At 43.0% G+C, this 27,932-nt stretch overlaps 1 protein-coding gene across 2 annotated transcripts in view; it reads right to left on the bottom strand.

Moving 5' to 3' along the window:
- Positions 1-2,499: 2,499 nt before the first annotated feature.
- Positions 2,500-27,932, bottom strand: part of LOC311137308 (nuclear prelamin A recognition factor-like) — a 32,804-nt gene continuing 7,371 nt past the window's right edge. For both annotated transcript variants that reach the window (XM_084171733.1, XM_084171734.1), the window contains exons 6-11: positions 18,054-18,172; positions 17,773-17,902; positions 8,051-8,123; positions 7,754-7,891; positions 5,779-5,936; positions 2,500-5,503 (exon numbers count right to left, since the gene is read on the bottom strand). In XM_084171733.1, the coding sequence (XP_084027859.1) occupies positions 5,259-5,503; positions 5,779-5,936; positions 7,754-7,891; positions 8,051-8,123; positions 17,773-17,902; positions 18,054-18,172 (863 nt within the window). In that variant the 3' untranslated portion in view covers positions 2,500-5,258. The remainder of the gene's footprint in view (positions 5,504-5,778; positions 5,937-7,753; positions 7,892-8,050; positions 8,124-17,772; positions 17,903-18,053; positions 18,173-27,932) is intronic.

Genomic DNA, 27,932 nt, shown 5'->3' with positions numbered 1-27,932 from the left:
TTCCCCTCACAGCTCCGTAGGCAAGCAACATGGTCTTGTAGCAGATGCGAGCTTCAAATGGAAGCCAGTGGAGTGTGCGGAGGAGCGGGGTGACGTGAGAGAACTTGGGAAGGTTGAACACCAGACGGGCTGCGGCGTTCTGAATGAGTTGTAGGGGTTTAATGGCACAGGCAGGATGCCCAGCCATCATGATTCATCTCGGCAGATCCCCTGACGGTCTTAATATTGGAAATGAGGGAGGACAAAGCCTACATTGACATTTCCCAGGACTTTTTCTTAGGCTGTGCTTGATTTTCCAGACAAGAAAGAGCACCAGGCTAAAGTAGAGTTTCCAGATGTGAAAGAGCCCCAGACTACACTACACTACTAAAATACAATGTTTACATTGCTTTACTTTCATCAAAACAGAGGTGTATGATTTGATCTGGATGATTTTCCATACATTTTCTCAATTGTAGGATCTAGATTATATAGCATTCGAGAGAGCGAGATATTCACAGTCTGATTTCAAGGATGAATTCAAATCAGACTGATTTCCAGGTTAGAATTATTTTAATGCTCAACATGTGTGACAATGACACCATAAAAAAACTTATAATAAATACAACTTTAAATGGACATTCCGCAATTGGTATATCCATTATTGGACTTGTAAATTATTGATATATACCCAATCATTCTTGAAGAATATAATTTCTAAATGCCTCATGAGCTTAGCTCAACTGTCACACCCCATCAGAACCCAAAATATAAGGTTGTTTTATTTATTTGTAAACAAACTAAATGTAAACAAACACTATAGCCTCAAAACATGGTTAAAACTATATGTTTTATATCATGAATGGTCAGCCCTTGTATCCATAGCTCGATCTATACATTTGAGAGTGGTTACATTCCTCCATTCCCATTCCTCAGCTGTTTACCAAATCAGTGGCGGGTGACAGCTTTGATATTGTTCTGCAGATTACCCCTTTAAAAAAAAAAACACGACTTGGTATTCGTTGTTTGAACATGAACAAAACGCAACTTAAAAGTGTTTCCTACCGCTTCGAAGAGCTAGCAACACTAAATAGTCTGAATCAGCATGACGCAACAGGAAGCAGGATTTGTTGAACCAGGCAATGTTTTTCCACTCCTCAATTTTCCAGTGTTGACTGCGTGCCCACTGGAGCCGCTTCTTCTAGTTTTCAGCTGATAGGAGTGGAACCCGTTGTGGTCGTCTACTGCAATAGCCCATCCGTGACAAGGATCGACGAGTTGTGCGTTCTGAGATGCCGTTCTGCACACCACTGTTGTACTGCGCCGTTATTTGTCTGTTTGAAGCCCACCTGTTAGCTTGCTTGATTCTAGCCATTCTCCTTCGACCTCTCTCATCAATGAGCTGTTTTCCACCCACAGGACTGCCGCTGACTGGATGTTTTTTTTTATTTGTCGCACCATTCTTGGGAAACCCTAGACCAGGGGTCTCCAACCTTTTCTAGCATGAGAGCTATTTGAAAAAAATTAAACGTTGCGAGCTATTTTGATTTCAAATAGGAACATTCTTCTATTCTCTTCTCCCCTGCAACTCTTCCCAGGGTCCTTAGTGCACAAGAGAAAGTAGTGCACTGTTTTCTGTCAATATACCTGGTCAAATAATGGTTAATAAACAATTCTAAGGGGGGCCCCTATAAAATCTGTGATTTCTTTCCCAAATTATATTTTCTCAGTTTTATTCTTCCTGGTTTTAGATTATTTTAGTTTTTCACTCTCAAAATTAAAATTGTTCATAGATAAACAATACAATTAGATGTTCTGAGTCCATGTCAATGCTTAAATCACATCAGAACACAATTTCTTTAGGTCTGGAAGTGTACTTTTTGAGTGTAATTCCCCTTTAATTGCGTGTCTAGTAAGTGAGGAATGGGTCGTCTGAAGTGCTGGTCTAGATGGTTCTGTACCGCTGCTGCTCAGTTCATGGCAAAGTTTGCAAATAAATTACTAATGGTATACTTCTGCCAGGTAAGCCTACTTTGCAGTTAACATTTAATTAAGAAGGTTTTGCGGAAAGTATTTCTGTCAACTCACAAGACTTATCACATCAACTGGCAACACACAGAGTGATAGACAAACGCGCTCACCACACAGAGTGATAGACAAACGCGCTCACCACACAGAGTGATAGACAAACGCGCTCACCACACAGAGTGATAGACAAACGCGCTCACCACACAGAGTGATAGACAAACGCGCTCACCACACAGAGTGATAGACAAATGCGCTCACCACACAGAGTGATAGACAAACGCGCTCACCACACAGAGTGATAGACAAACGCGCTCACCACACAGACAGACTGGGGTAATATTGCTGGAAATTAACTGTGTTAGGTTTGGCTTTTTAAGCCAATAGTGGCTAACCAGGGGTGGGATAATGTCAATCTTGCCTTGATTAGATAGTATCTGGGAGCTTGCGGTGTCTGATACTTGTGAGATTTGTTTATGACAGTTTGCGATGGAACACATGAAAAATTGCATTTATTTTGGAATTGTTTGGCGAGCTACTCGTAGGTGGACTGCGAGCTACTGGTAGCTGGGGATCGACCTGTTGGAGACCCCTGCCCTAGACACTGTCGCGCGTGAAAATCCCAGGAGGGCTGCCATTTCTGAGTTACTGTGGTCATCTGTGGTCACATTCGCCATAACCTCGAGAGAGGACAGACCAGAACAACAGTTTAGTTTAGGGCATTTCTGATTCAGGAAATCCAGACAAATTATTTACTGTATGACTAATTATTACTACTACCAATATTCTTAATACAGATTTCTAAAACAAATGTCAAAGAGAATAACAACACAGTTGAAAAAAAAAAAATCCTCCCATATTGGCTTATACTCCCCTATCGTCTTGGTGATCTCACTGCAGAGTTACAGGGTCAGGGAATGAGAGGGTTAATCCTTAGGGAGAAATCCCAACCATCCAGCAGACCCAAGCTGGTAAGATTTGTTATTGAAGCAAGACAAAAACAAAACAACAGCAATACACTTCTTCATATAAAACTAGAGGTGGGGAAAACTTAAATCCATTTGGAGTAACTCTCAATCATTACCAACATATTTTTTTTTCCTTTTACAGGCTGGCATGTGAAGAAAATCTATTTGCATATTTACCAAAGGGCCACAGGGGACCGGTAATTCCTCCTCCAAAAAACAACAACACTGACGGTTAAATCAAAATAACAAATAAAATTAGAATTACAACCCTTGATGACTATCTTAACTTAATTGTATCCCATAAGGTAATGGTAAAATAGACTAGAGACAGGTGTCCCTCATTCAGGGGCAGCGCTCTCTCGCTCTCCTTCTCTTGTTCCGAATCACACATAGGACTGTTGATCAATTATAAACTTCTTCCTAATTATCTGGTGTTTAAAGAGCCCATTTAAATCTCACCCAATGTCTCTAGTCTTTCTAGTGAGGGTGATCAGGCCTCACCAGAAAGTCAGAACAGAGGTCAGAGGTCATTCAAACCCTTAAGTGAGTGTTTCTTTCCCTGTACCTTAGACATTATTTTAAAGATATTTCAAACATTTTGTGTATCAGGTTTACATTGGGTTTTTCAGTACATTTTAGAGAGAGAGGGAGAGAGAGAGAGGGAGGAGGGGGGGGGGGGGGAGAGAGGGGGGGAGAGAGAGAGAGAGGGGGAGAGAGAGGGAGAACAGAGGAGAGTATCAAGAGAATTTACATGTGTGCAACCAAAACTCGGACATTAAATACTTCAGAAAATGTCATGTGTGCCCTTTAAATTGCATCCTGTCTAACCTGTGATAAACCCACTAGAACCAAAATAAAAAGACCCCACACAATAAATCAAACACAGTATAAACACGTAGGGGAAAAACAAACAAAATGGCCTTAATTAATTTGGGGCTCCTTTAACAGCTGGATTCAGGTACCTTTATACTAACTCCCAAGGCACCTGCCTCAGAAAGCATTTCAAAGGGAGAGATACAGAATCATTGATAAACATGTAAATTAAAAACTTGGTAGCGGACATTCCATCAGTCCTGGAAGAAAGGAAATAAACATGTACTTAGTTTTCACTATGCTACATTTTAATCAGTACTACAAATTCTTCATCATTAATCGAGTTTACTGCATCTTGGGCAGGAAGTGTTAATAAAACCATGCGTGGAAATCCCAGGAGGGCTGCCATTTCAGAGATACTGGATTCGGTGTGCCTGGCACCAGCAATCATACCACGCTCAAAGTCGCTTAGGTCACTCCTTTGGCCCATTCTAACGTTAAATCGAACAGTAACTGAAACCCTCGATGCCCGTCTGCCTGCTTTATATAGCAAGCCAAGGCCACGTGACTCACTGTCTGTAGGAGCGAACCATTTTTGTGAAGGGGGTGGTGTATATAATAAACTGGCCAATAGGGGTAACTCAAATGGTCATCATATACATTTACATCATTTAGCAGACGCTCTTGTCCAGAGCGACTTACAAATTATATAGCCAAGATAATTCCAGTGCTTTATGACATGGATGAACACATGCATTGCAAATGGTAGCTACAACAGCACTACCAGCATTATTAGTGATTGATTGATCATTTAGCATTTTGGAATCGCAGGAGACAAAACAACGTGTACATTTCACAGTTGAAACAAGTACAACTGGTTTTACTTGAATGGTTTGGATCTTTCTCCCCCTCTGAAATGCAACACTACTAAGAATACTTCTAGTCCTACTTACAGGCTTGACCCAGTTTGTTTGATAGTTTTCCTGCTTCATCCACTTGGATCAGATATTATTCCTTTCAGGGTTATTGCTGGCAGATAAATTGTTTTCCCATTGGACACTCTGGAACATAGCACATATATTTGGCTCCGGGGTTGCCCCTCCATTGTGAAAGCACAGTGGACCAGCCTCCACAGCAGTCTAGAGCAGTTAATTAGATGGAATAACAGCACCACCTTCTGGTTGATTGAAGGAAGTTCAGAATCAAGTCTGGGATATATGGGTCTTTTCCAGACTTGATTCTTTAGGCAGGGTGCAAAGGAACACAAACAACATCCAGGCCCTCTGGCCCTCCCCGCCTATACAATGGTACCCATGGGAACCACTGCAGAGCTACTTAAAAGACAGAGGGTCAGTGATACCCCCAAGGTCCAGATACCCCTTACATTGATTGGGCTTTTGGATGTTGAGGTGTGTTTGAGTTTCTGTGTGTGTGTGTGTGTGTGTGCGCGTGTACGAGAGGTGTGTGTGTGTGTCACCACTGTATGTGTGTCTGTGTCTGGCTGGGGGTCTGCTGTGTGTACTGTGTGTGTAGGAGTGTGTTGGTGTGCGTTGAATCCTGTCCCTCCAGCCAGTCCTGGTAGAGTGTGCGTAGGACAGGGTTGGTGTCAGGTAGCCTGACTGGTAGACTGCTGTAGGCCTCTTCCATCTGCTGAACCAAGGCCTTGTCCACCCGACCCACTGTCTCTCCCTCCGCCTGCCCACGACCACTCACACAGCCTGGGGAGAGAGAGAGAGAGGGGGAGGGAGGGGGAGAGAGAGGTGGGGGGGGGGAGAGAGAGGGGGGTGAGAACGGAGGGCAAACAAAGTATAAAATAAAAGATCACACTAAATCACTTTTCTAGTTTCTACATCCAGTTCGTTTTTTTACACTCACACCTTTGAGGATTTAGATTCACTGACAGCCTCAAGAATTTCTAACACAAACAGGTTCACAGTTGCCTGGTCACATTTACCCAAAACCAAACCAGGACCAGGAAGTAGATGTGACTTACCTCCGGGGCAGGAGAGCACCTCCACCAGTTGGTAGGGGATGCGTCCTGTCCTCATGCGGTGGACCAGGGTCTGGATGTTCCTGAAGCCATAGACGGATGCAAACTGCAGCAGCACCTCCCCATCCCGCTCCAGACACACCTCCTGGAAGTCACGGTTCCTAGAGGAGGGAGGCAGGGGGAGAGATGAAGATCGGATATTTAAATAATTCATTCCCTCTTTTACAGCCTGCTTCCTCTACCCTATTTTCTACCCTGCTCTGCTCTCATCCTTCCCTCTCCTGAGTTCAAATACTATTTAGGGTATTTCAATTACTTTCAAAGACATTTGGTAAGTATTCTGATATTTTTGACTACACAAGTGAATATTGGCATGTATTTGAAAATACTCAAATAAACTGTATTTATACATATATTTATATAGTCCCATGCATTTGGACAAGGGCCCTATCTACAAAGCATCTCAGAAAAGGTCATAGGAATCCTGTTAAAACCTGTTTTAAGAATAACAAAAATTCCCAAACTCTGAGCCAGGAGTAAAATCGACTCATAAAAGTCTATCTCAGCTGGTAAGGAAAGACAGTGACGACACGCATTGACATTGTCGCAAATGATGGGGAATAACCAATCATGATGAGGCATCGCCAGCTGTGAACTCTCTATAGCACGATCCAGACAACCACACTGAATGTGACTGTACATCAAATGTTGTAATGGTAAAACGTTTGATATCACTTTGCCTAATATGTTACCACGTATAACCTTTTTTGTTAAAAGCGGAATTTTCACAATATTACCGTTATCAACACACTCGTCGTCACGCCCATTTAACAACTCTAAATCGCTTTGGGCACAGTAGGCATCAAGTCACTTGCCAATAATGAAGCAATAAGTCACCTCTGGGTTTTGTGGTATATGGCCAATATAGCACAGCTAAGGGCTGTTCTTATGTACGACGCATCGCGGAGTGCCTGGACACAGCCCTTAGCCGTGGTATATTGGCCATATACCACAAACCCCCGAAGTGACGTATTGCTATTATAAACTGGTTACCATTAGAGCAGTAAAAACCAATGTTTTGTCATACCCGTGGTATATGGTCTGATACACCACGGCTGTCTGCCAATCAGCATTCAGGGCTCGACCCACCCAGTTTATAATGTTGAATATAACGCTGCATACAATGTTTTGAAAGATCTGTCATTTTCATGTAACACTATCAAAGTTAACACTATAGATGCCTTCAATTGCCCAATTTATAGGCATGCCCAATTTAGAGATATTCTTTAAACAACGTGATGTTGCGTTCCAAATGGATAACTTGAAATAACATGAAGTAGGTAATTAAATAATCTAAAGAAAAACGTGTTTATTTATTAGCCTAGTGGTTATAAGTATTTAGGCATATCATGTGAAATAGCCCTTGTGAAATTGTCAAAAGTGCAAGAGATACTGTTACGGCTAGATTATTTATGGGTTGATGAGCAATTGCATGTAACGCAGGAATCACTGACTCACTGCAATTTTCTTTTATCAAGACACCTGCTGGTAACTCTTAACTGGTTAGGACAGCTCATGAGGTGTCCTACATATCTGTTTACTAGGAGTGACTCTTATAACTGAAGAGGCTTCATGCACAGCTTTTATTTTGACCAATAAGAGTAAAATGTACTTAGGACCAATTTTCTATTCCGAGACGCTTTGTGGATACGGGCCCAGGTCTGTTTTGGTATTTTAAATCATGCATTTGGAAATACTTTCAAAATAGTAGGCCATTTACAGGAAAGTATTTGAAAATACTAAGTGATTCGGGCCACATTATCTAAAAATACACAGAAAATGTGTATTTCAATAAAAATAATAATCAAATAGACGTGTATTTGAACCAAGGTCTGCGCTCATCCTTCCCTCTTTCTCATTTCAAGGTCTTCTATCCATCTTACTCTCTCTCCCCGTCATCCCTCTCTCCCCTCCTCACCTGAGAGTCTTGTACGTGATCTCGTCTACATCCAGACCAAACAGTTCCGCAGCAGCGTATTTGAAGACGTGTTCCAGGAAGCCCTCCGATCCTCTGCCCTCATGTCTCACCAAGGCTGGGTCCCCTGCCTCACCCAGCCTAACATGGAGAGAAACAGAGGACAATTCCACCATCTGAGTAGCTGAGCCTAACGGACAGAAACACACATCACGTACACACATCACCGAGCAACGAGCCTCGCATTCAGCACCGACAAACACTTCCTGGTAAGAGCCCAGTGAACAGGGAAACACTCACACGTTGTCTAGAGGGACGGAGTCCAGGTCTGCTAATGACATCTTCATCCGTTCCATCAGGAGGAACACCTCCCCTGGGACACACACGGATTCAGTCTCACACTATAACAACAGACAACTTATATGGAATGCAGTGTTTGGTTTTCTTCAGACATAATTGGGACCCATCTCGTCCCAAAAGTTGACTCAAGTTTGCCAAAAAGCACCTGGAAGCACCTTGGAAGAATGTTCTATGAACAGATGAGTCAAAAGTCTAACTTTTTGGACGACATGGGTCCCATTATCCCTGGCGAAACCAAACACCGCATTCCACAGTAAGAACCTCATTCCAACGGTCAAGCATGGTGGTGGTAGTGTGATGGTTTGGGGATGATTTGCTGCCTCAGGTCCTGGATGACTTGCCTTAATAGAAGGAACCATGAATTCTGCCTTGTATCAGAGAAATCTACAGGAGAATGTCAGGCCATCCATCTGTGAGCTGAAGCTGAAGTGCAGCTGGGTCATGCAGCCAGACAATTATCCAAAACACACAAGTCTACAATGAAAAAGGGCTAAAAAGCAACAAATCTGAAGTTTTGGAGTGGCCTAGTCAAAGTCCAGACCAAATCCCAAGTGAGATGACAGGACTTGAAACAAGCAGTTCAGGCTTGAAAACCCACAAATGTCACTGAGTTACAGCAGTTCTGCATGGAAGAGTGGGCCAAAATTCCCCCACAGCGACTTGAGAGACTGATCTACCACTACAGGAAGCGTTTGGTTGGAGTCATTGCAGCTAAAGGTGGCACAACCAGTTATTGAGTGTAAGGGGGAAATTACTTTTTCACACAGGGGCATTTGCATAACTTTGTTTATGAAATAAATGAAATAAGTATGTCATTGTTGAGTTATTTCTTCACTCATGTTCCCTTTATCTAATATTAGGTTTTGGTTGAAGATCTAATAACATTCAGTATCAAAAATATAGAAAATCAGAAAGGGGCAAATACTTTTTCGCGGCGCTGTATAGAGGTAGAGAGGATATATATAGATGTAGAGGTAGAGAGGATAGATATAGATATAGAGGTAGAGAGGATATATATAGATATAGAGGTAGAGAGGATATATATAGATATAGAGGTAGAGAGGATATATATAGATATAGAGGTAGAGGTAGAGAGGATATATATATATATAGAGGTAGAGAGGATATATATAGATATAGAGGTAGAGGTAGAGAGGATATATATAGATATAGAGGTAGAGAGGATATATATAGATATAGAGGTAGAGAGGATAGATATAGATATAGAGGTAGAGAGGATATATATAGATATAGAGGTAGAGAGGATATATATAGATATAGAGGTAGAGAGGATATATATAGATATAGAGGTAGAGAGGATATATATAGATATAGAGGTAGAGGTAGAGAGGACATATATATATATAGAGGTAGAGAGGATATATATAGATATAGAGGTAGAGGTAGAGAGGATATATATAGATATAGAGGTAGAGAGGATATATATAGATATAGAGGTAGAGAGGATAGATATAGATATAGAGGTAGAGAGGATATATATAGATATAGAGGTAGAGAGGATATATATAGATATAGAGGTAGAGAGGATATATATAGATATAGAGGTAGAGAGGATATATATAGATATAGAGGTAGAGAGGATATATATAGATATAGAGGTAGAGGTAGAGAGGATATATATAGATAGAGAGGTAGAGAGGATATATATAGATATAGAGGTAGAGAGAATAGATATAGAGGTAGAGAGGATATATATAGATATAGAGGTAGAGAGGATATATATAGATATAGAGGTAGAGAGGATAGATATAGATATAGAGGTAGAGAGGATATATATAGATATAGAGGTAGAGAGGATATATATAGATATAGAGGTAGAGAGGATATATATAGATATAGAGGTAGAGAGGATATATATAGATATAGAGGTAGAGAGGATATATATAGAGCTAGAAGTAGAGAGGATAGATATAGATAGAGGTAGAGAGGATAGATATAGATAGAGGTAGAGAGGATAGATATAGATAGAGGTAGAGAGGATAGATATATATATAGAGGTAGAGAGGATATATATAGATATAGAGGTAGAGAGGATAGATATAGATATAGAGGTAGAGAGGATAGATATAGATATAGAGAGGATATATATAGATATAGAGGTAGAGAGGATAGATATAGAGGTAGAGAGGAAAGATATAGATATAGAGGTAGAGAGGATAGATATAGATAGAGGTAGAGAGGATATATATATAGATATAGAGGTAGAGAGGATAGATATAGATATAGAGGTAGAGAGGATATATATAGATATAGAGGTAGAGAGGATAGATATAGATATAGAGGTAGAGAGGATATATATAGAGATAGAGGTAGAGAGGATAGATATAGATATAGAGGTAGAGAGGATAGATATAGATATAGAGGTAGAGAGGATATATATAGATATAGAGGTAGAGAGGATATATATAGATATAGAGGTAGAGAGGATATATATAGATATAGAGGTAGAGAGGATAGATATAGATATAGAGGTAGAGAGGATAGATATAGATGTAGAGAGGATAGATATAGATATAGAGGTAGAGAGGATAGATATAGAGGTAGAGAGGATATATATAGATATAGAGGTAGAGAGGATAGATATAGATATAGAGGTAGAGAGGATATATATAGATATAGAGGTAGAGAGGATATATATAGATATAGAGGTAGAGAGGATATATATAGAGATAGAGGTAGAGAGGATATATAGATATAGAGGTAGAGAGGATAGATATAGATATAGAGGTAGAGAGGATAGATATAGATAGAGGTAGAGAGGATATATATAGATATAGAGGTAGAGAGGATGATATAGATATAGAGGTAGAGAGGATATATATATAGATATAGAGGTAGAGAGGATATATATAGATATAGATGTAGAGAGGATATATATAGATAGAGGTAGAGAGGATATATATAGATATAGACGTAGAGAGGATATATAGATATAGAGGTAGAGAGGATATATATAGATATAGAGGTAGAGAGGATATATATAGAGATAGAGGTAGAGAGGATATATATAGATATAGAGGTAGAGAGGATATATATAGATATAGAGGTAGAGAGGATAGATATAGATATAGAGGTAGAGAGGATATATATAGATATAGAGGTAGAGAGGATAGATATAGATATAGAGGTAGAGAGGATATATATATAGATATAGAGGTAGAGAGGATATATATAGATATAGATGTAGAGAGGATATATATAGATAGAGGTACAGAGGATATATATAGATATAGAGGTAGAGAGGATATATATAGATATAGAGGTAGAGAGGATATATAGATATAGAGGTAGAGAGGATAGATATAGAGGTAGAGAGGATAGATATAGATATAGAGGTAGAGAGGATATATATAGATATAGAGGTAGAGAGGATATATATAGATATAGAGGTAGAGAGGATATATATAGATATAGAGGTAGAGAGGATATATATAGATATAGAGGTAGAGAGGATATATATAGATATAGAGAGAATCTATATAGCGCTACAGAGGACAGATAGAGGTACAGTCGTATGAAAAAGTTTGTCTGCATAATAATTTACTCTGTCGTCACAGAAAATGATCACAGTGGCATGCCATTCATTTTCTAATAAAATCTGAGTACTGGGGTATTGTCCAGACAAAGATTTTTAGTGTAGCAATATTAAGTTGTATGAAATTAAATCAGATGTGAAAAATAAGCTATGCAAAGATTTCGGCACCCTTGTCATTCTGTTGATTTGAATACCTGTAACTACTTAGCACTGATTAATTGGAACACACAATTGGTTTGGTGAGCTCTTTAAGCCTTGAACTTCATAGACAAGTGCATCCAATCATGAGAAAGGGTATTTAAGGTGGCCAATTGCAAGTTGTTGTTCTCTTTGACTCTCCTCTGAAGAGTGGCAACATGGGGGCCTCAAAACAACTCTCAAATGACCTGAAAACAAAGATTGTTCAACATTATGGTTTAGGGGAAGGCTACAAAAAGCTATCGCAGAGATGTAAGCTGTCAGTGTCCACTGTCAGGAACATAGTGAGGAAATGGAAGACCACAGGCACAGTTCTTGTTAAGGCTAGAAGTGGCAGGCCAAGTTAAATATCTGAGAGGCAAAGGCGAAGGATGGTGAGAACGGTCAAAAACAGCCCACAGACCACCTCCAAAGACCTACAACATCATCTTGCTGCAGATGGTGTCACTGTGCATCGTTCAACAATTCAGTGCACTTTGCACAAGAAGAAGCTGTATGGGAGAGTGATGCGGAAGAAGCCTTTTCTGCACACGCGCCACAAACAGAGTAGAGTCGCTTGAGGTATGCAAACGCACATTTGGACAAGCCAGCTTCATTTTGGAATAAGGTGCTGTGGACTGATGAAACAAAGCTTGAGTTATTTGATCATAACAAGGGCCGTTATGCATGGCGGCAAAAGAACACAGCGTTCCAAGAAAAACACTTGCTACCCACAGTAAAATTTGGTGGGGGTTCCATCATGCTGTGGGGCTGTGTGGCCAGTGCCGGTACTGGGAATCTTGTTAAAGTTGAGGGTCGCATGGATTCCACTCAATATCAGCAGATTCTTGGGAATTATGTTGAAGAATCAGTCACAAAGTTGAAGTTACGCCGGGGCTGGATATTTCAACAAGACAACGACCCAAAACACTGCTCAAAATCTACCCGGGCATTGATGCAGAGGAACAAGTACAATGTTCTGGAATGGCCATCCCAGTCCCCAGACCTGAATATCATTGAGAATCTGTGGGATGATTTGAAGCGGCCTGTCCATGCTCGGCAACCATCAAACCTAACTGAACTGGAGATGTTTTGTAAGGAGGAATGGTCCAAAATACCTTCATCCAGAATCCAGACACTCATTAAAGGCTATAGGAAGCATCTAAAGGCTGTTCTTTTAGCAAAAAGAGGCTCTACTAAATATTGATGTGATTTTTCTGTTGGGGTGCCCAAATTTATGCACCTGTCTAATTTCGTTTTGATGCATATTGCACATTTTCTGTTAATCCAATAAACCTCATTTCACTACTGAAATATTACTGTGTCCATCAGTTATTTGATAGATCAAAATGAAATTGCTGATCCAAACACCCAATTATTTATAAATGGAAATCATGGAAATTGTCAGGGGTGCCCAAACTTTTTCATACGACTGTAGAGAGGATAGACAGAGCTAGAAAGGATAGATATAGAGCAAGATAGGATATACAGGTAGAGAGGATAGCTATAGAGATTATATAGATAGAGGTAGAGAGGATAGCTATAGAGATTATATAGATAGAGGTAGAGAGGATAGAGGTAGAGAGGATATACAGTGGGGAGAACAAGTATTTGATACACTGCCGATTTTGCAGGTTTTCCTACTTACAAAGCATGTAGAGGTCTGTAATTTTTATCATAGGTACACTTCAACTGTGAGAGACGGAATCTAAAACAAAAATCCAGAAAATCACATTGTATGATTTAAGTAATTAATTTGCATTTTATTGCATGACATAAGTATTTGATCACCTACCAACCAGTAAGAATTCCGGCTCTCACAGACCTGTTAGTTTTTCTTTAAGAAGCCCTCCTGTTCTCCACTCATTACCTGTATTAACTGCACCTGTTTGAACTCGTTACCTGTATAAAAGACACCTGCCACACACTCAATCAAACAGACTCCAACCTCTCCACAATGGCCAAGACCAGAGAGCTGTGTAAGGACATCAGGGATAAAATTGTAGACCTGCACAAGGCTGGGATGGGCTACAGGACAATAGGAAAGCAGCTTGGTGAGAAGGCAACAACTGTTAGCGCAATTATTAGAAAATGGAAGAAGTTCAAGATGACGGTCAATCAACCTCGGTCTGGGGCTCCGTGCAAGATCTCACCTCGTGGGGCATCAATGATCATGAGGAAGGTGAGGGATCAGCCCAGAACTACACGGCAGGACCTGGTCAATCACCTGAAGAGAGCTGGGACCACAGTCTCAAAGAAAACCATTAGTAACACACTACGCCGTCATGGATTAAAATCCTGCAGCGCACGCAAGGTCCCCCTGCTCAAGCCAGTGCATGTCCAGGCCCGTCTGAAGTTTGCCAATGACCATCTGGATGATCCAGAGGAGGAATGGGAGAAGGTCATGTGGTCTGATGAGACAAAAATAGAGCTTTTTGGTCTGTTTGGAGGAATATAAATAAATAATAAATAATATGCCATTTAGCAGACGCTTTTATCCAAAGCGACTTACAGTCATGCGTGCATAAATTTTTGTGTATGGGTGGTCCCGGGGATCGAACCCACTACCTTTGCGTTACAAGCGCCGTGCTCAACCAGCTGAGCTACAGAGGACCAGGAAGAAGAAGGATGAGTACAACTCCAAGAACACCATCCCAACCGTGAAGCATGGAGGTGGAAACATCATTCTTTGGGGATGCTTTTCTGCAAAGGGGACAGGACGACTGCACCATATTGAGGGGAGGATGGATGAGGCCATGTATCGCGAGATCTTGGCCAACAACCTCCTTCCCTCAGTAAGAAGATGGGTCGCGGCTGGGTCTTCCAGCATGACAACGACCCGAAACACACAGCCAGGGCAACTAAGGAGTGGCTCCGTAAGAAGCATCTCAAGGTCCTGGAGTGGCCTAGCCAGTCTCCAGACCTGAACCCAATAGAAAATCTTTGGAGGGAGCTGAAAGTTCGTATTGCCCAGCGACAGCCCCGAAACCTGAAGGATCTGGAGAAGGTCTGTATGGAGGAGTGGGCCAAAATCCCTGCTGCAGTGTGTGCAAACCTGGTCAAGACCTACAGGAAACGTATGATCTCTGTAATTGCAAACAAAGGTTTCTGTACCAAATATTAAGTTCTGCTTTTCTGATGTATCAAATACTTATGTCATGCAATAAAATGCAAATTAATTACTTAAAAATCATACAATGTGATTTTCTGGATTTTTGTTTTAGATTCCATCTCTCACAGTTGAAGTGTACCTATGATAAAAATTACAGACCTCTACATGCTTTGTAAGTAGGAAAACCTGCAAAATCAGCAGTGTATCAAATACTTGTTCTCCCCACTGTATATAGATATAGAGGTAGAGAGGATATATATAGATATAGAGGTAGAGAGGATAGATATAGAGGTAGAGAGGATATATATAGATATAGATATAGAGGTAGAGAGGATAGATACAGTGAGGGAAAAAAGTATTTGATCCCCTGCTGATTTTGTACGTTTGCCCACTGACAAAGACATGATCAGTCTGTAATTTTAATGGTAGGTTTATTTGAACAGTGAGAGACAGAATAACAACAAAAAAATCCAGAAAACGCATGTCAAAAATGTTATAAATTGATTTGCATTTTAATGAGGGAAATAAGTATTTGACCCCCTCTCAATCAGAAAGACTTCTGTCTCCCAAGTGTCTTTTATACAGGTAATAAACTGAGATTAGGAGCACACTCTTAAAGGGAGTGCTCCTAATCTCAGTTTGTTACCTGTATAAAAGACACCTGTCCACAGAAGCAATCAATCAATCCGATTCCAAACTCTCCACCATGGCCAAGACCAAAGAGCTATCCAAGGATGTCAGGGACAAGATTGTAGACCTACACAAGGCTGGAATGGGCTACAAGACCATCGCCAAGCAGCTTGGTGAGAAGGTGACAACAGTTGGTGCGATTATTCGCAAATGGAAGAAACACAAAATAACTGTCAATCTCCCTCGGCCTGGGGGTCCATGCAAGATCTCACCTCGTAGAGTTGCAATGATTATGAGAACGGTGAGGAATCAGCCCAGAACTACAAGGGAGGATCTTCTCAATTATCTCAAGGCAGCTGGGACCATAGTCACCAAGAAAACAATTGGTAACACACTACGCCGTGAAGGACTGACATCCTGCAGCGTCCGCAAGGTCCCCCTGCTCAAGAAATCACATATACAGGCTCGTCTGAAGTTTGCCAATGAACATCTGAATGATTCAGAGGAGAACTGGCTGAAAGTGTTGTGGTCAGATGAGACCAAAATCGAGCTCTTTGGTATCAACTCAACTCGCCGTGTTTGGAGGAGGAGGAATGCTGCCTATGACCCCAAGAACACCATCCCCATCGTCAAACATGGAGGTGGAAACATTATGCTTTGGGGGTGTTTTTCTGCTAAGGGGACAGGACAACTTCACCGCATCAAAGGGACGATGGACGGGGCCATGTACCGTCACATCTTGGGTGAGAACCTCCTTCCCTCAGCCAGGGCATTGAAAATGGGTCGTGGATGGATATTCCAGCATGACAATGACCCAAAACACACGGCCAAGGCAACAAAGGAGTGGCTCAAGAAGGAGCACATTAAGGTCCTGGAGTGGCCTAGCCAGTCTCCATACCTTAATCCCATAGAAAATCTGTGGAGGGAGCTGAAGGTTCGAGTTGCCAAACGTCAGCCTCGAAACCTTAATGACTTGGAGAAGATCTGCAAAGAGGAGTGGGACAAAATCACTCCTGAGATGTGTGCAAAACTGGTGGCCAACTACAAGAAACGTCTGACCTCTGTGATTGCCAACAAGGGTTTTGCCACCAAGTACTAAGTCATGTTTTGCAGAGGGGTCAAATACTTATTTCCCTCATTAAAATGCAAATCAATTCATAAATTTTTTGACATGCGTTTTTCTGGATTGTTTTGTTGTTATTCTGTCTCTCACTGTTCAAATAAACCTACCATTAAAATTATAGACTGATCATGTCTTTGTCAGTGTGCAAATGTACAAAATCAGCAGGGGATCAAATACTTTTTTCCCTCACTGTATAGATAGAGAGGTAGAGAGGATAGATATATTATAGAGGTAGAGAGGATATATTTAGATATAGAGGTAGAGAGGATATATATATATATAGAGGTAGAGATATATATATAGATATAGAGGTAGAGAGGATATATATAGATAGAGGTAGAGAGGATATATATAGATATAGAGGTAGAGATATATATATAGATATAGAGGTAGAGAGGATATATATAGATAGAGGTAGAGAGGATATATATAGATATAGAGGTAGAGAGGATAGATATAGGTATAGAGGTAGAGAGGATAGATATAGATATATAGGTAGAGAGGATAGATATAGAGGTAGAGAGGATAGATATAGATATAGAGGTAGAGAGGATATATATAGATATAGAGGTAGAGAGGATAGATATAGATATAGAGAGGATATATATAGATATAGTGGTAGAGAGGATATAGATATAGAGGTAGAGAGGATATATATAGATATAGAGGTAGAGAGGATATATATAGATATAGAGGTAGAGAGGATATATATAGATATAGAGGTAGAGAGGATATATATAGATATAGAGGTAGAGAGGATATATATAGATATAGAGGTAGAGAGGATAGATATAGATATAGAGGTAGAGAGGATATATATAGATATAGAGGTAGAGAGGATATATATAGATATAGAGGTAGAGAGGATATATATAGATATAGAGGTAGAGAGGATATATATAGATATAGAGGTAGAGGTAGAGAGGATATATATAGATATAGAGGTAGAGAGGATATATATAGATATAGAGGTAGAGAGGATATATATAGATATAGAGGTAGAGAGGATAAATATAGAGGTAGAGAGGATAGATATAGAGGTAGAGAGAAGGGAGTCGTAGTACCTGATGTGAGGACACAGTCCACATCTCTGCTTTCCAGTAGACTGTTGTAGAACTCCTCTCTGACCGCCTCCAGTTTCTTATCAAAGCACGGGGCCACCACGATATGGTACAGCTTGTCTGGGCTCAGCTTCTACAAGCACACAAATAAAACACTATTCACCTGAGTTGATATAACACTGTTATAACACATGAGTAGTGTGGGATCAATCACTATTCACATGTTGTTATGAGTTTCATTGAATCGTATGGGATGGGTTGTTATAACACATGAAAGTGTCGACCTGTTGTTTGGTGAAGTACTCTTTAACCAGACAACCCATGATCTGTTGAGGAGACCTGGCCGTACAGATGTGAGGAGTGACCAGACTACCCAGAACACGCTCAGCGTACCGGATCCACCCTGGAAGAAATAGAATAATGTTAAAGCCTTCTGAAATTAATTTGAGACCTCATGGTTTCCTAAAGGGTAAAGACGTAGAGCAAGACTAAAACAACATTAGAACATGAGAATGAGTCAGCGAATGAGAGAGCAGGAAAGGAAGAGCAACGCCCTTCCTGCAGGTCCTATCTCCAGGTGTCAGGCTGTCTCTCCCTCCCTCCCAGCTCTGTCAATTCAATTCAATTCAATTTAAGGGCTTTATTGGCATGGGAAACGTATGTTAACATTGCCAAAGCAAGTGAAGTAGATAGTAAACAAAAGTGAAATAAACAATAAATATTAACAGTAAACATTACACTCAGAAGTTCCAAAAGAATAAAGACATTTCAAATGTCATATTATGTATATATACAGTGTTGTAACAATGTGCAAATAGTTAAAGTACAAATGGGAAAATAAATGAACATAAATATGGGTTGTATTTACAATGGTGTTTGTTCTTCACTGGTTGCCCTTTTCTTGTGGCAACAGGTCACAAATCTTGCAGCTGTGATGGCACACTGTGGTTTTTCACCCAGTAGATAAGGGAGTTTATCAAAATTGGATTTGTTTTCGAATTCTGTCTCTCTCTCTCCCTCCCAGCACTCAATTCAATTCAATTTAAGGGCTTTATTGGCATGGGAAACGTGTGTTAACATTGCCAAAGCAAGTGAAGTAGATAGTAAACAAAAGTGAAATAAACAATCAATATTAACAGTAAACATTACACTCAGAAGTTTCAAAAGAATAAAGACATTTCAAATGTCATATTATGTATATATACAGTGTTGTAACAATGTGCAAATAGTTAAAGTACAAATGGGAAAATAAATAAACATAAATATGGGTTGTATTTACAATGGTGTTTGTTCTTCACTGGTTGCCCTTTTCTTGTGGCAACAGGTCACAAATCTTGCAGCTGTGATGGCACACTGTGGTTTTTCACCCAGTAGATAAGGGAGTTTATCAAAATTGGGTTTGTTTTCGAATTCTTTGTGGATCGCTGTAATCTGAGGGAAATATGTGTCTCTAATATGGTCATACATTTGGCAGGAGGTTAGGAAGTGCAGCTCAGTTTCCACTTCATTTTGTGGGCAGTGTGCACATAGCCTGTCTTCTCTTGAGAGCCAGGTCTGCCTACGGCGGCCTTTCTCAATAGCAAGGCTATGCTCTCTGAGTCTGTACATAGTCAAAGCTTTCCTTAAGTTTGGGTCAGTCACTCTCTGTTTAGGGCCAAATAGCATTCTAGTTTGCTCTGTTTTTTTGTTTGTTCTTTCCAATGTGTCAAGAAATTATCTTTTTGTTTTCTCATGATTTGGTTGGGTCTAGTTGTGTTGTTGTTGTTGTTGTCCTGGGGCTGTGTGGGGTCTGTTTGTGTTTGTGAACAGAGCCCCAGGACAAGCTTACTTAGGGGACTCTTCTCCAAGTTCATCTCTCTGTAGGTGATGGCTTTGTTATGGAAGGTTTGGGAATCGCTTCCTTTTAAGTGGTTATAGAATTTAACGGCTCTTTTCTGGATTTTGATAATTAGCGGGTATTGGCCTAATTCTGCTCTGCATGCATTATTTGGTGTTTTACGTTGTACACGGAGGATGTTTTTGCAGAATTCTGCATGCAGAGTCTCAATTTGGTGTTTGTCCCATTTTGTGAATTCTTGGTTGGTGAGCGGACCCCAGACCTCAGAACCATAAAGGGCAATGGGTTCTATAACTGATTCAAGTATTTTTAGCCAGATCCTAATTGGTATGTCAAATTTTATGTTCCTTTTGATGGCATAGAAGGCCCTTCTTGCCTTGTCTCTCAGATCGTTCACAGCTTTGTGGAAGTTACCTGTGGCGCTGATGTTTAGGCCGAGGTATGTATAGTTTTTTGTGTGCTCTAGGGCAACGGTGTCTAGATGGAATTTGTATTTGTGGTCCTGGCAACTGGACCTTTTTTGGAACACCATTATTTTTGTCTTACTGAGATTTACTGTCAGGGCCCAGGTCTGACAGAATCTGTGCAGAAGATCTAAGTGCTGCTGTAGGCCCTCCTTGGTTGGTGACAGAAGCACCAGATCATCAGCAAACAGAAGACATTTTACTTCAGATTCTAGTAGGATGAGGCCGGGTGCTGCAGACTGTTCTAGTGCCCTCGCCAATTCGTTGATATATATGTTGAAGAGGGTGGGGCTTAAACTGAATCCCTGTCTCACCTCACGGCCCTGTGGAAAGAAATGTGTGTGTTTTTTGCCAATTTTAACCGCACACTTGTTGTTTGTGTACATGGATTTTATAATGTCGTATGTTTTTCCCCCAACCCCACTTTCCATCAATTTGTATAGCAGACCCTCATGCCAAATTGAGTTAAAAGCTTTTTTGAAATCAACAAAGCATGAGAAGACTTTGCCTTTGTTTTTGGTTTGTTTGTTTGTCAATTAGGGTGTGCAGGGTGAATACGTAGTCTGTCGTACGGTAATTTGGTAAAAAGCCAATTTGACATTTGCTCAGTACATTGTTTTCACTGAGGAAATGAACTAGTCTGCTGTTAATGATAATGCAGAGGATTTTCCCAAGGTTGCTGTTGACGCATATCCCACGGTAGTTATTGGGGTCAAATTTGTCTCCACTTTTGTGGATTGGGGTGATCAGTCCTCGGTTCCAAATATTGGGGAAGATGCCAGAGCTAAGGATGATGTTAAAGAGTTTAAGTATAGCTAATTGAAATTTGTGGTCTGTATATTTTATCATTTCATTGAGGATACCATCAACACCACAGGACTTTTTGGGTTGGAGGGTTTGTATTTTGTCCTGTAGTTCATTCAATGTAATTGGAGAATCCAGTGGCTTCTGGTAGTCTTTAATAGTTGATTCTAAGATTTGCATTTGATCATGTATATTTTTTTGCTGTTTGTTCTCTGTTATAGGGCCAAAAAGATTGGAGAAGTGGTTTACCCATACATCTCCGTTTTGGATAGATAGCTCTTCGTGTTGTTGTTTGTTTAGTGTTTTCCAATTTTCCCAGAAGTGGTTAGAGTCTATGGATTCTTCAATTACATTGAGTTGATTTCTGACATGCTGTTCCTTCTTTTTCCGTAGTGTATTTCTGTATTGTTTTAGTGATTCACCATAGTGAAGGCATAGGCTCAGGTTTTCTGGGTCTCTATGTTTTTGGTTGGATAGGTTTCTCAATTTCTTTCTTAGGTTTTTGCATTCTTCATCAAACCATTTATCACTGTTATTACTTTTCTTTGGTTTTCTGTTAGAGATTTTTAGATTTGATAGGGAAGCTGAGAGGTCAAATATACTGTTTAGGTTTTCTACTGCCAAGTTTACACCTTCACTATTAAAGTGGAACGTTTTGTCCAGGAAGTTGTCTAGAATGGATTGAATTTGTTGTTTCCTAATTGTTTTTTGGTAGGTTTCAACACTACTTTCCTTCCATCTATAGCATTTCTTAATATTATTCAGTTCCTTTGGCTTTGATGCCTCATGATTGAGTATTGCTCTGTTCAAGTAGACTGTGATTTTGCTGTGGTCTGATAGGGGTGTCAGTGGGCTGACTGTGAACGCTCTGAGAGACTCTGGGTTGAGGTCAGTGATAAAGTAGTCTACAGTACTACTGCCAAGAGATGAGCTATAGGTGTACCTACCATAGGAGTCCCCTCGAAGCCTACCATTGACTATGTACATACCCAGTGTGCGACAGAGCTGCAGGAGTCGTGACCCGTTTTTGTTGGTTATGTTGTCGTAGTTGTGCCTAGGGGGGCATATGGGGGAGGGAATGCTGTCACCTCCAGGTAGGTGTTTGTCCCCCTGTGTGCTGAGGGTGTCAGGTTCTTGTCCAGTTCTGGCATTTAGGTCGCCACAGACTAGTACATATCCCTGGGTCTGGAAATGATTGATTTCCCCCTCCAGGATGGAGAAACTGTCTTCATTAAAGTATGGGGATTATAGTGGGGGGATATAGGTAGCACACAGGAGGACATTTTTCTCAGTGGAGATAATTTCCTTTTGAATTTCTAACCAAATGTAAAATGTTCCTGTTTTGATTAATTTAATAGAGTGAGTTAGGTCTGCTCTATACCAAATTAGCATACCCCCTGAGTCCCTTCCCTGTTTCACACCTGGTAGTTTGGTGGATGGGACTACCAGCTCTCTGTAACCTAGAGGGCAACCAGTGGGTCCGTCTCCTCTATACCATGTTTCTTGTAGGATGACAATGTCTGTATTTCCGATTTCTTTGGTGAAGTCCAGATTCCTGCTCTTTAGGCCAAAGGCAGATGACCTCAGGCCTTGGATATTCCAGGATGAAATAGTGAAGGCTTTGTGTTCCATAAAGTGTCTAATGTTGTTGGTTGTGTGGTTTGGCCTCAGGCCAGTAATTGTGAGCAGAGCCTGCTGAGCATCTGGTACATGCCATTGGCTTGGGCTAGTGTAAGAGTGGGTGTTGGGCCTGTTTGCCTGCTCACGGCCTGGGCGTATGTGTGACTTTCATGTTGAGGCCCTCTTTGTGGGAGTGGGGGGCATAGGTCTGATCTGAGGGGGCCTAAATGGGGTGTGGGCATGGTTGACTTGGGGGGGAGTTAATTGGTGGGGGTGGGGGTGTAGGTGTGGTTGATGGTGCTGTGGTCTGGATGTAGGTCCTCTCTGCGGGGGTCCTCTATGTGTAGGTCCGGGGGGGGGGGGGGGGTCCCGCAGGTCTGGGAGAGTGTCTCGCTGGTCTGGGCGGGGTGTCTGTTGATCCTGTGTGAGGTGTTGGGTCTGCGGTTGAGGGCGATATCCTTTAGGGTCCGGGCGAAGGTGGGCACTGCTGCCTTGTATAGGTGGACCTGGTCATAAAGGCTGTTCACGTCCAGGGTGGAGTGGTGGGCCAGGAAGACATTTGGTTTTGATGTACAGTCACGGGAAATACTTGCGTTTACCCGCTGTATGGTAGCAGGGTGGAAGTCTTTTCGTGGTAACAGGGTTGAGATAACCACTTGTGCGTTGGGAAAAGTAGAATAAGCTTTTTCTATCACTCCCTTGAGTGATGTGGCCACCCTTTCCTGCTGTGTTCTCAGGTCGTTTGTGCCTGTGTGTATTATTATGTGGCTGGGTGATCCTAGTCGGTCCTCAGACAGAAGGTCTAGGGCGCGCTGGGTGTTTGGACACCAGAGTTTAGACACTGTGTGTTTTGGAAAAAGTTTATTTTCTTGTATGTATTTCCCGTTTGAGTCCATAAGGAGTACAATCTGTGGCTTGTGTATGTCCTCAGTGGGTGTGGGGGGGTCGTCATGAGGGCTATCAGGGTGTCTGACTGGGGGGTTGCTCAGAGGGGTTGGGGTCCCCAGGGCTTGGGGTTCTTCATTTGTTTGTCTGGGTGTGATGTCGAGGCTATGGTCAGGGTCTAGGGTGTACTGTTCTGCTGCGGTGTCGAGACTTTGGCCAGGATCTGAGGTGGGCTGTTCTCTAATGGGTTGTTCTATGTCACCCGTCATCGTTCTCACCTTCTCCTCCAGCACTCTGATCCTCTCCTCTAGTGCTCTGTTCTTCTCCTGCTCCTGCTCTTTCTCCTGTTGATGTTGTCTCACCACAGTCCAGAGTGCAGACATGTCTCTCTCTACCTGCAGCTCTCCAGGTCTAGTTAAGGGGGTGTTGTTGTGCTGGACTGTTGTCTGGGTCTGTGCTGACTGGAGTGTGTTCACCTGCTGTTCCAGCTCCACCTGCCTTACCTCCAGCTGGGTGAATTTATCCTTCATTTCAATTAGGGAGTAGTACTCTGTGCTGGGAAGTTGACTTTCTGCTTGGGGTTGCTCTGTGGGGTTATTTAATGAAGAGGTCTGGTCTGACCCGCTCGGGGTAGGGGTATCTTTCTCAAGGGAGAGCTTCTCCTGCTGAGCTATTTCTTTGATTAGGTGAAAGTCCAGCTGGAACTGTTTGGTGTTGCCTTGAACCGAAACGGTTCCAGATTTATAGAGATTAATATTAGACGACTCAGAGTCCTCGTTGTCCAGTATCCTGAGTTTCCACCCGTCGCTAACACCCCCCCCTCTTAACAGAGGGGTAGTGTGCTAGTATAGCACTGTGCCATGCCAGGGGATGGTCTGTGTGGAAGATAAGGTTGCTTATGTTCCCATTTTTATACAAATCAGCAAAAAGTGTCTCGTGCTTCCCCAAAATAAGTTTAAATTTGTACTCTTTTCGTGTCTTGTCGTTTTTTACATTTAGAGGGTACTGTATTTTAATGACCTCTGAACAGTGGGGGGGTGCTTCTAAGGCCTCTCCATTTAGTTGGGGTAGACTGTACGACTCTCCTGCCATTGTTGGGCTCAAGGGCTTTGACACCTCTCACGTCAGTGCTAATTGAAATTGTATCTCTTTGTGGCAAGCTTAAGCTTGGTAGCCTTAGCATTCAGTCCTTATAAAATAAAAGATATCATTGTAATGTATTTTTCTTCTTGGTTTTTGAAAGTGAAAAATAGCTTCATACTAAACATTACTCACTCAGTTCCAGGTTGGATGGTGTTTTCAGGTTTCTGTTTGTTTGCCAGAGCATTTGCTGTATAGTTTGAGAATAGTAATCCTTGGTAGTAGAAAGCTTTCCAGGTAATTCCGTCCAAAATCAAGTTGCAGAGTTTTGGTTTGGAATGAAGGTTATGTTGTGGAGGGTAGCATCCTGTATATGTCCCTGCCAAAAAATCCTACTTTATCTAACTCTAAATCTATATTTTTTGTTAAAAATGCAGGAGCAATGTCTTTGAGCTCTCTCTCTCTCTGTACCTCTCTCCCTCCCTCCTCCCTTCCAGCTGTCTCTCTCTCTCCCAGCTCAGTCTCTCTCCCTCCCTCCCTCTCTCCCTCCCAGCTCTGTCTCTCTCCCTCCCTCCCAGCTCAGTCTCTCTCTCCCTCCCTCCCTCCCTCCCAGCTCAGTCTCTCTCTCTCCCTCCCTCCCAGCTCAGTCTCTCTCTCTCCCTCCCTCCCTCCTCAGTCTCTCTCTCTCCCTCCCAGCTCAGTCTCTCTCCCTCCCTCCCAGCTCAGTCTCTCTCTCCATCCCTCCCAGCTGTCTCCCTCCCTCCCTCCCAGCTGTTTCTGTCTCTCTCCCTCCCAGCTGTTTCTGTCTCTCTCCCTCCCTCTCGTCTCTGTCTTTCCTTCCCAGCTCTTTCTCTCTCCCTCCCTTCGGGCTATGTCTCCCTCCCAGCTCTTTCTCTCTCCCTCCCTTCGGGCTCTGTCTCCCTCCCAGCTCTTTCTCTCTCCCTCCCTTCGGGCTCTGTCTCCCTCCCAGCTCTTTCTCTCTCCCTCCCTTCGGGCTCTGTCTCCCTACCAGCTCAGTCTCTCTCTCTCCCTCCCAGCTCTGTCTCTCTCCCGCCCTCCCAGCTCTGTCTCCCTCCCTCCCTCCCTCCCAGCTCTGTCTCTCTCCCTCCCTCCCAGCTCTGTCTCCCTCCCGCCCTCCCAGCTCTGTCTCCCTCCCTCCCTCCCAGCTCTGTCTCCCTCCCTCCCTCCCAGCTCTGTCTCCCTCCCTCCCGCCCTCCCAGCTCTGTCTCCCTCCCTCCCAGCTCTGTCTCTCTCCCTCCCTCCCTCCATCCCTCCCTCCCTCCCAGCTCTGTCTTCCTCTCTCCCTCCCAGCTCTGTCTCCCTCTCTCCCTCCCAGCTCTGTCTCTCTCCCTCCCTCCCAGCTCTGTCTCCCTCCCTCCCTCCCAGCTCTGTCTCTCTCTCTCCCTCCCAGCTCTGTCTCTCTCTCTCCCTCCCAGCTCTGTCTCCCTCCCTCCCTCCCAGCTCTGTCTCTCTCTCTCCCTCCCAGCTCTGTCTCTCTCTCTCCCTCCCAGCTCTGTCTCCCTCCCTCCATCCCTCCCTCCCAGCTCTGTCTCCCTCCCTCCCTCCCAGCTCTCTCTCTCTCTCCCTCCCAGCTCTGTCTCTCTCTCTCCCTCCCAGCTCTGTCTCCCTCCCTCCATCCCTCCCTCCCAGCTCTGTCTCCCTCTCTCCCTCCCAGCTCTGTCTCCCTCTCTCCCTCCCTCCCAGCTCTGTCTCTCTCCCTCCCTCCCAGCTCTGTCTCTCTCCCTCCCTCCCAGCTCTGTCTCCCTCCCTCCCTCCCTCCCAGCTCCGTCTCCCTCTCTCCCTCCCAGCTCTGTCTCTCTCCCTCCCTCCCAGCTCTGTCTCTCTCCCTCCCTCCCAGCTCTGTCTCTCTCCCTCCCTCCCAGCTCTGTCTCCCTCCCTCCCTCCCTCCCTCCCTCCCAGCTCTGTCTCTCTCTCTCTCCCTCCCAGCTCTGTCTCTCTCCCTCCCTCCCAGCTCTGTCTCTCTCCCTCCCTCCCAGCTCTGTCTCTCTCTCTCCCTCCCAGCTCTGTCTCTCTCCCTCCCTCCCAGCTCTGTCTGCCTCCCTCCATCCCTCCCTCCCTCCCTCCCTCCATCCATCCCTCCCTCCCTCCCAGCTCTGTCTCCCTCCCTCCCTCCCAGCTCTGTCTCTCTCCCTCCCTCCCTCCCAGCTCTGTCTCTCTCCCTCCCTCCCAGCTCTGTCTCCCTCCCTCCCTCCCAGCTCTGTCTCTCTCCCTCCCTCCCAGCTCTGTCTCTCTCCCTCCCTCCCAGCTCTGTCTCTCTCCCTCCCTCCCAGCTCTGTCTCTCTCTCTCCCTCCCAGCTCTGTCTCTCTCCCTCCCTCCCAGCTCTGTCTGCCTCCCTCCATCCCTCCCTCCCTCCCTCCCTCCCTCCCTCCATCCATCCCTCCCTCCCTCCCAGCTCTGTCTCCCTCCCTCCCTCCCAGCTCTGTCTCTCTCCCTCCCGCCCTCCCAGCTCTGTCTCTCTCCCGCCCTCCCAGCTCTGTCTCTCTCCCGCCCGACTTTCAAATGGGAGCTGGGTCCAACCATTATGTAAAAAACTATCGGCCTATATCGAATCTCACATTCCTCAAAAAATAAATAGTAATATAATAACGTTGCTCAGCAACTCACTGCCTTCCTGAAGACAAAATAATGTTTACGAAACGCATCATAGCACTGAGACTGCACTCATGAACGTGGTAAATGACCATTTAATGGCATCAGACCAAGGCTCTGCATCTGTCCTCTTGCTCCTAGACCTTAGTGCTGCTTTTGACACCATCGATCACCTCATTCTTTTGGAGAGATTGGAAACCCTAATTGGTCTACACGGACAAGTTCTTGCCTGGTTTAGACCTTATCTGTCGGAAAGATGTCAGTTCGTCTCTGTGGATGGTTTGTCCTCAACGTTCCGTTTTAGGACCACTATTTGTTTTCACTATATATTCAACCTTTTGGTGATGTCATTTGGAAACACAATGTCAACTTTCACTGCTATTCGGACGACACACAGCTGTACATTTCGATGAAAAATTGTGAAGACGCAAAATTGCCTATCCTGGAAGCCTGTGTTTCAGATATATGGAAGTGGACGGTGGCAGATTTTTTACTTTTAAACTCGGACAAAACAGAGATGCTAGTTCTAGGTCCCAAGAAACAAAGAGATCTGCTGTTGGATCTGACAATTCATCTTGATGGTTGTACAGTCGTCTCAAATAAAACTGTGAAGGACCTCAGTGTTACTCTGGATCCTGATCTCTCTTTTGACGAACATATCAAGAATATTTCAAATCGAAAACGTTTTGTCCAGAAATGACGCAGAAAAGCTAATCCACGCTTTTGTCACTTCTAGATTAGACTACTGCAATGCTCTACTCTACGGCTACCCGGATAAAGCACTAAATAAACTTCAGTTAGTGCTAAACACGGCTACTAGAATCATGACTAGAACCAAAAATGTGATAATAATATAATAATA

The sequence above is a fragment of the Coregonus lavaretus genome (assembly GCF_964263955.1).
Source record: "Coregonus lavaretus genome assembly, chromosome: 1".
NCBI classification, from domain to species: Eukaryota; Metazoa; Chordata; class Actinopteri; order Salmoniformes; family Salmonidae; genus Coregonus; species Coregonus lavaretus.
Note: the sequence above shows the minus strand (reverse complement) of the source record. Positions and strands in the feature narration are given on the sequence as shown.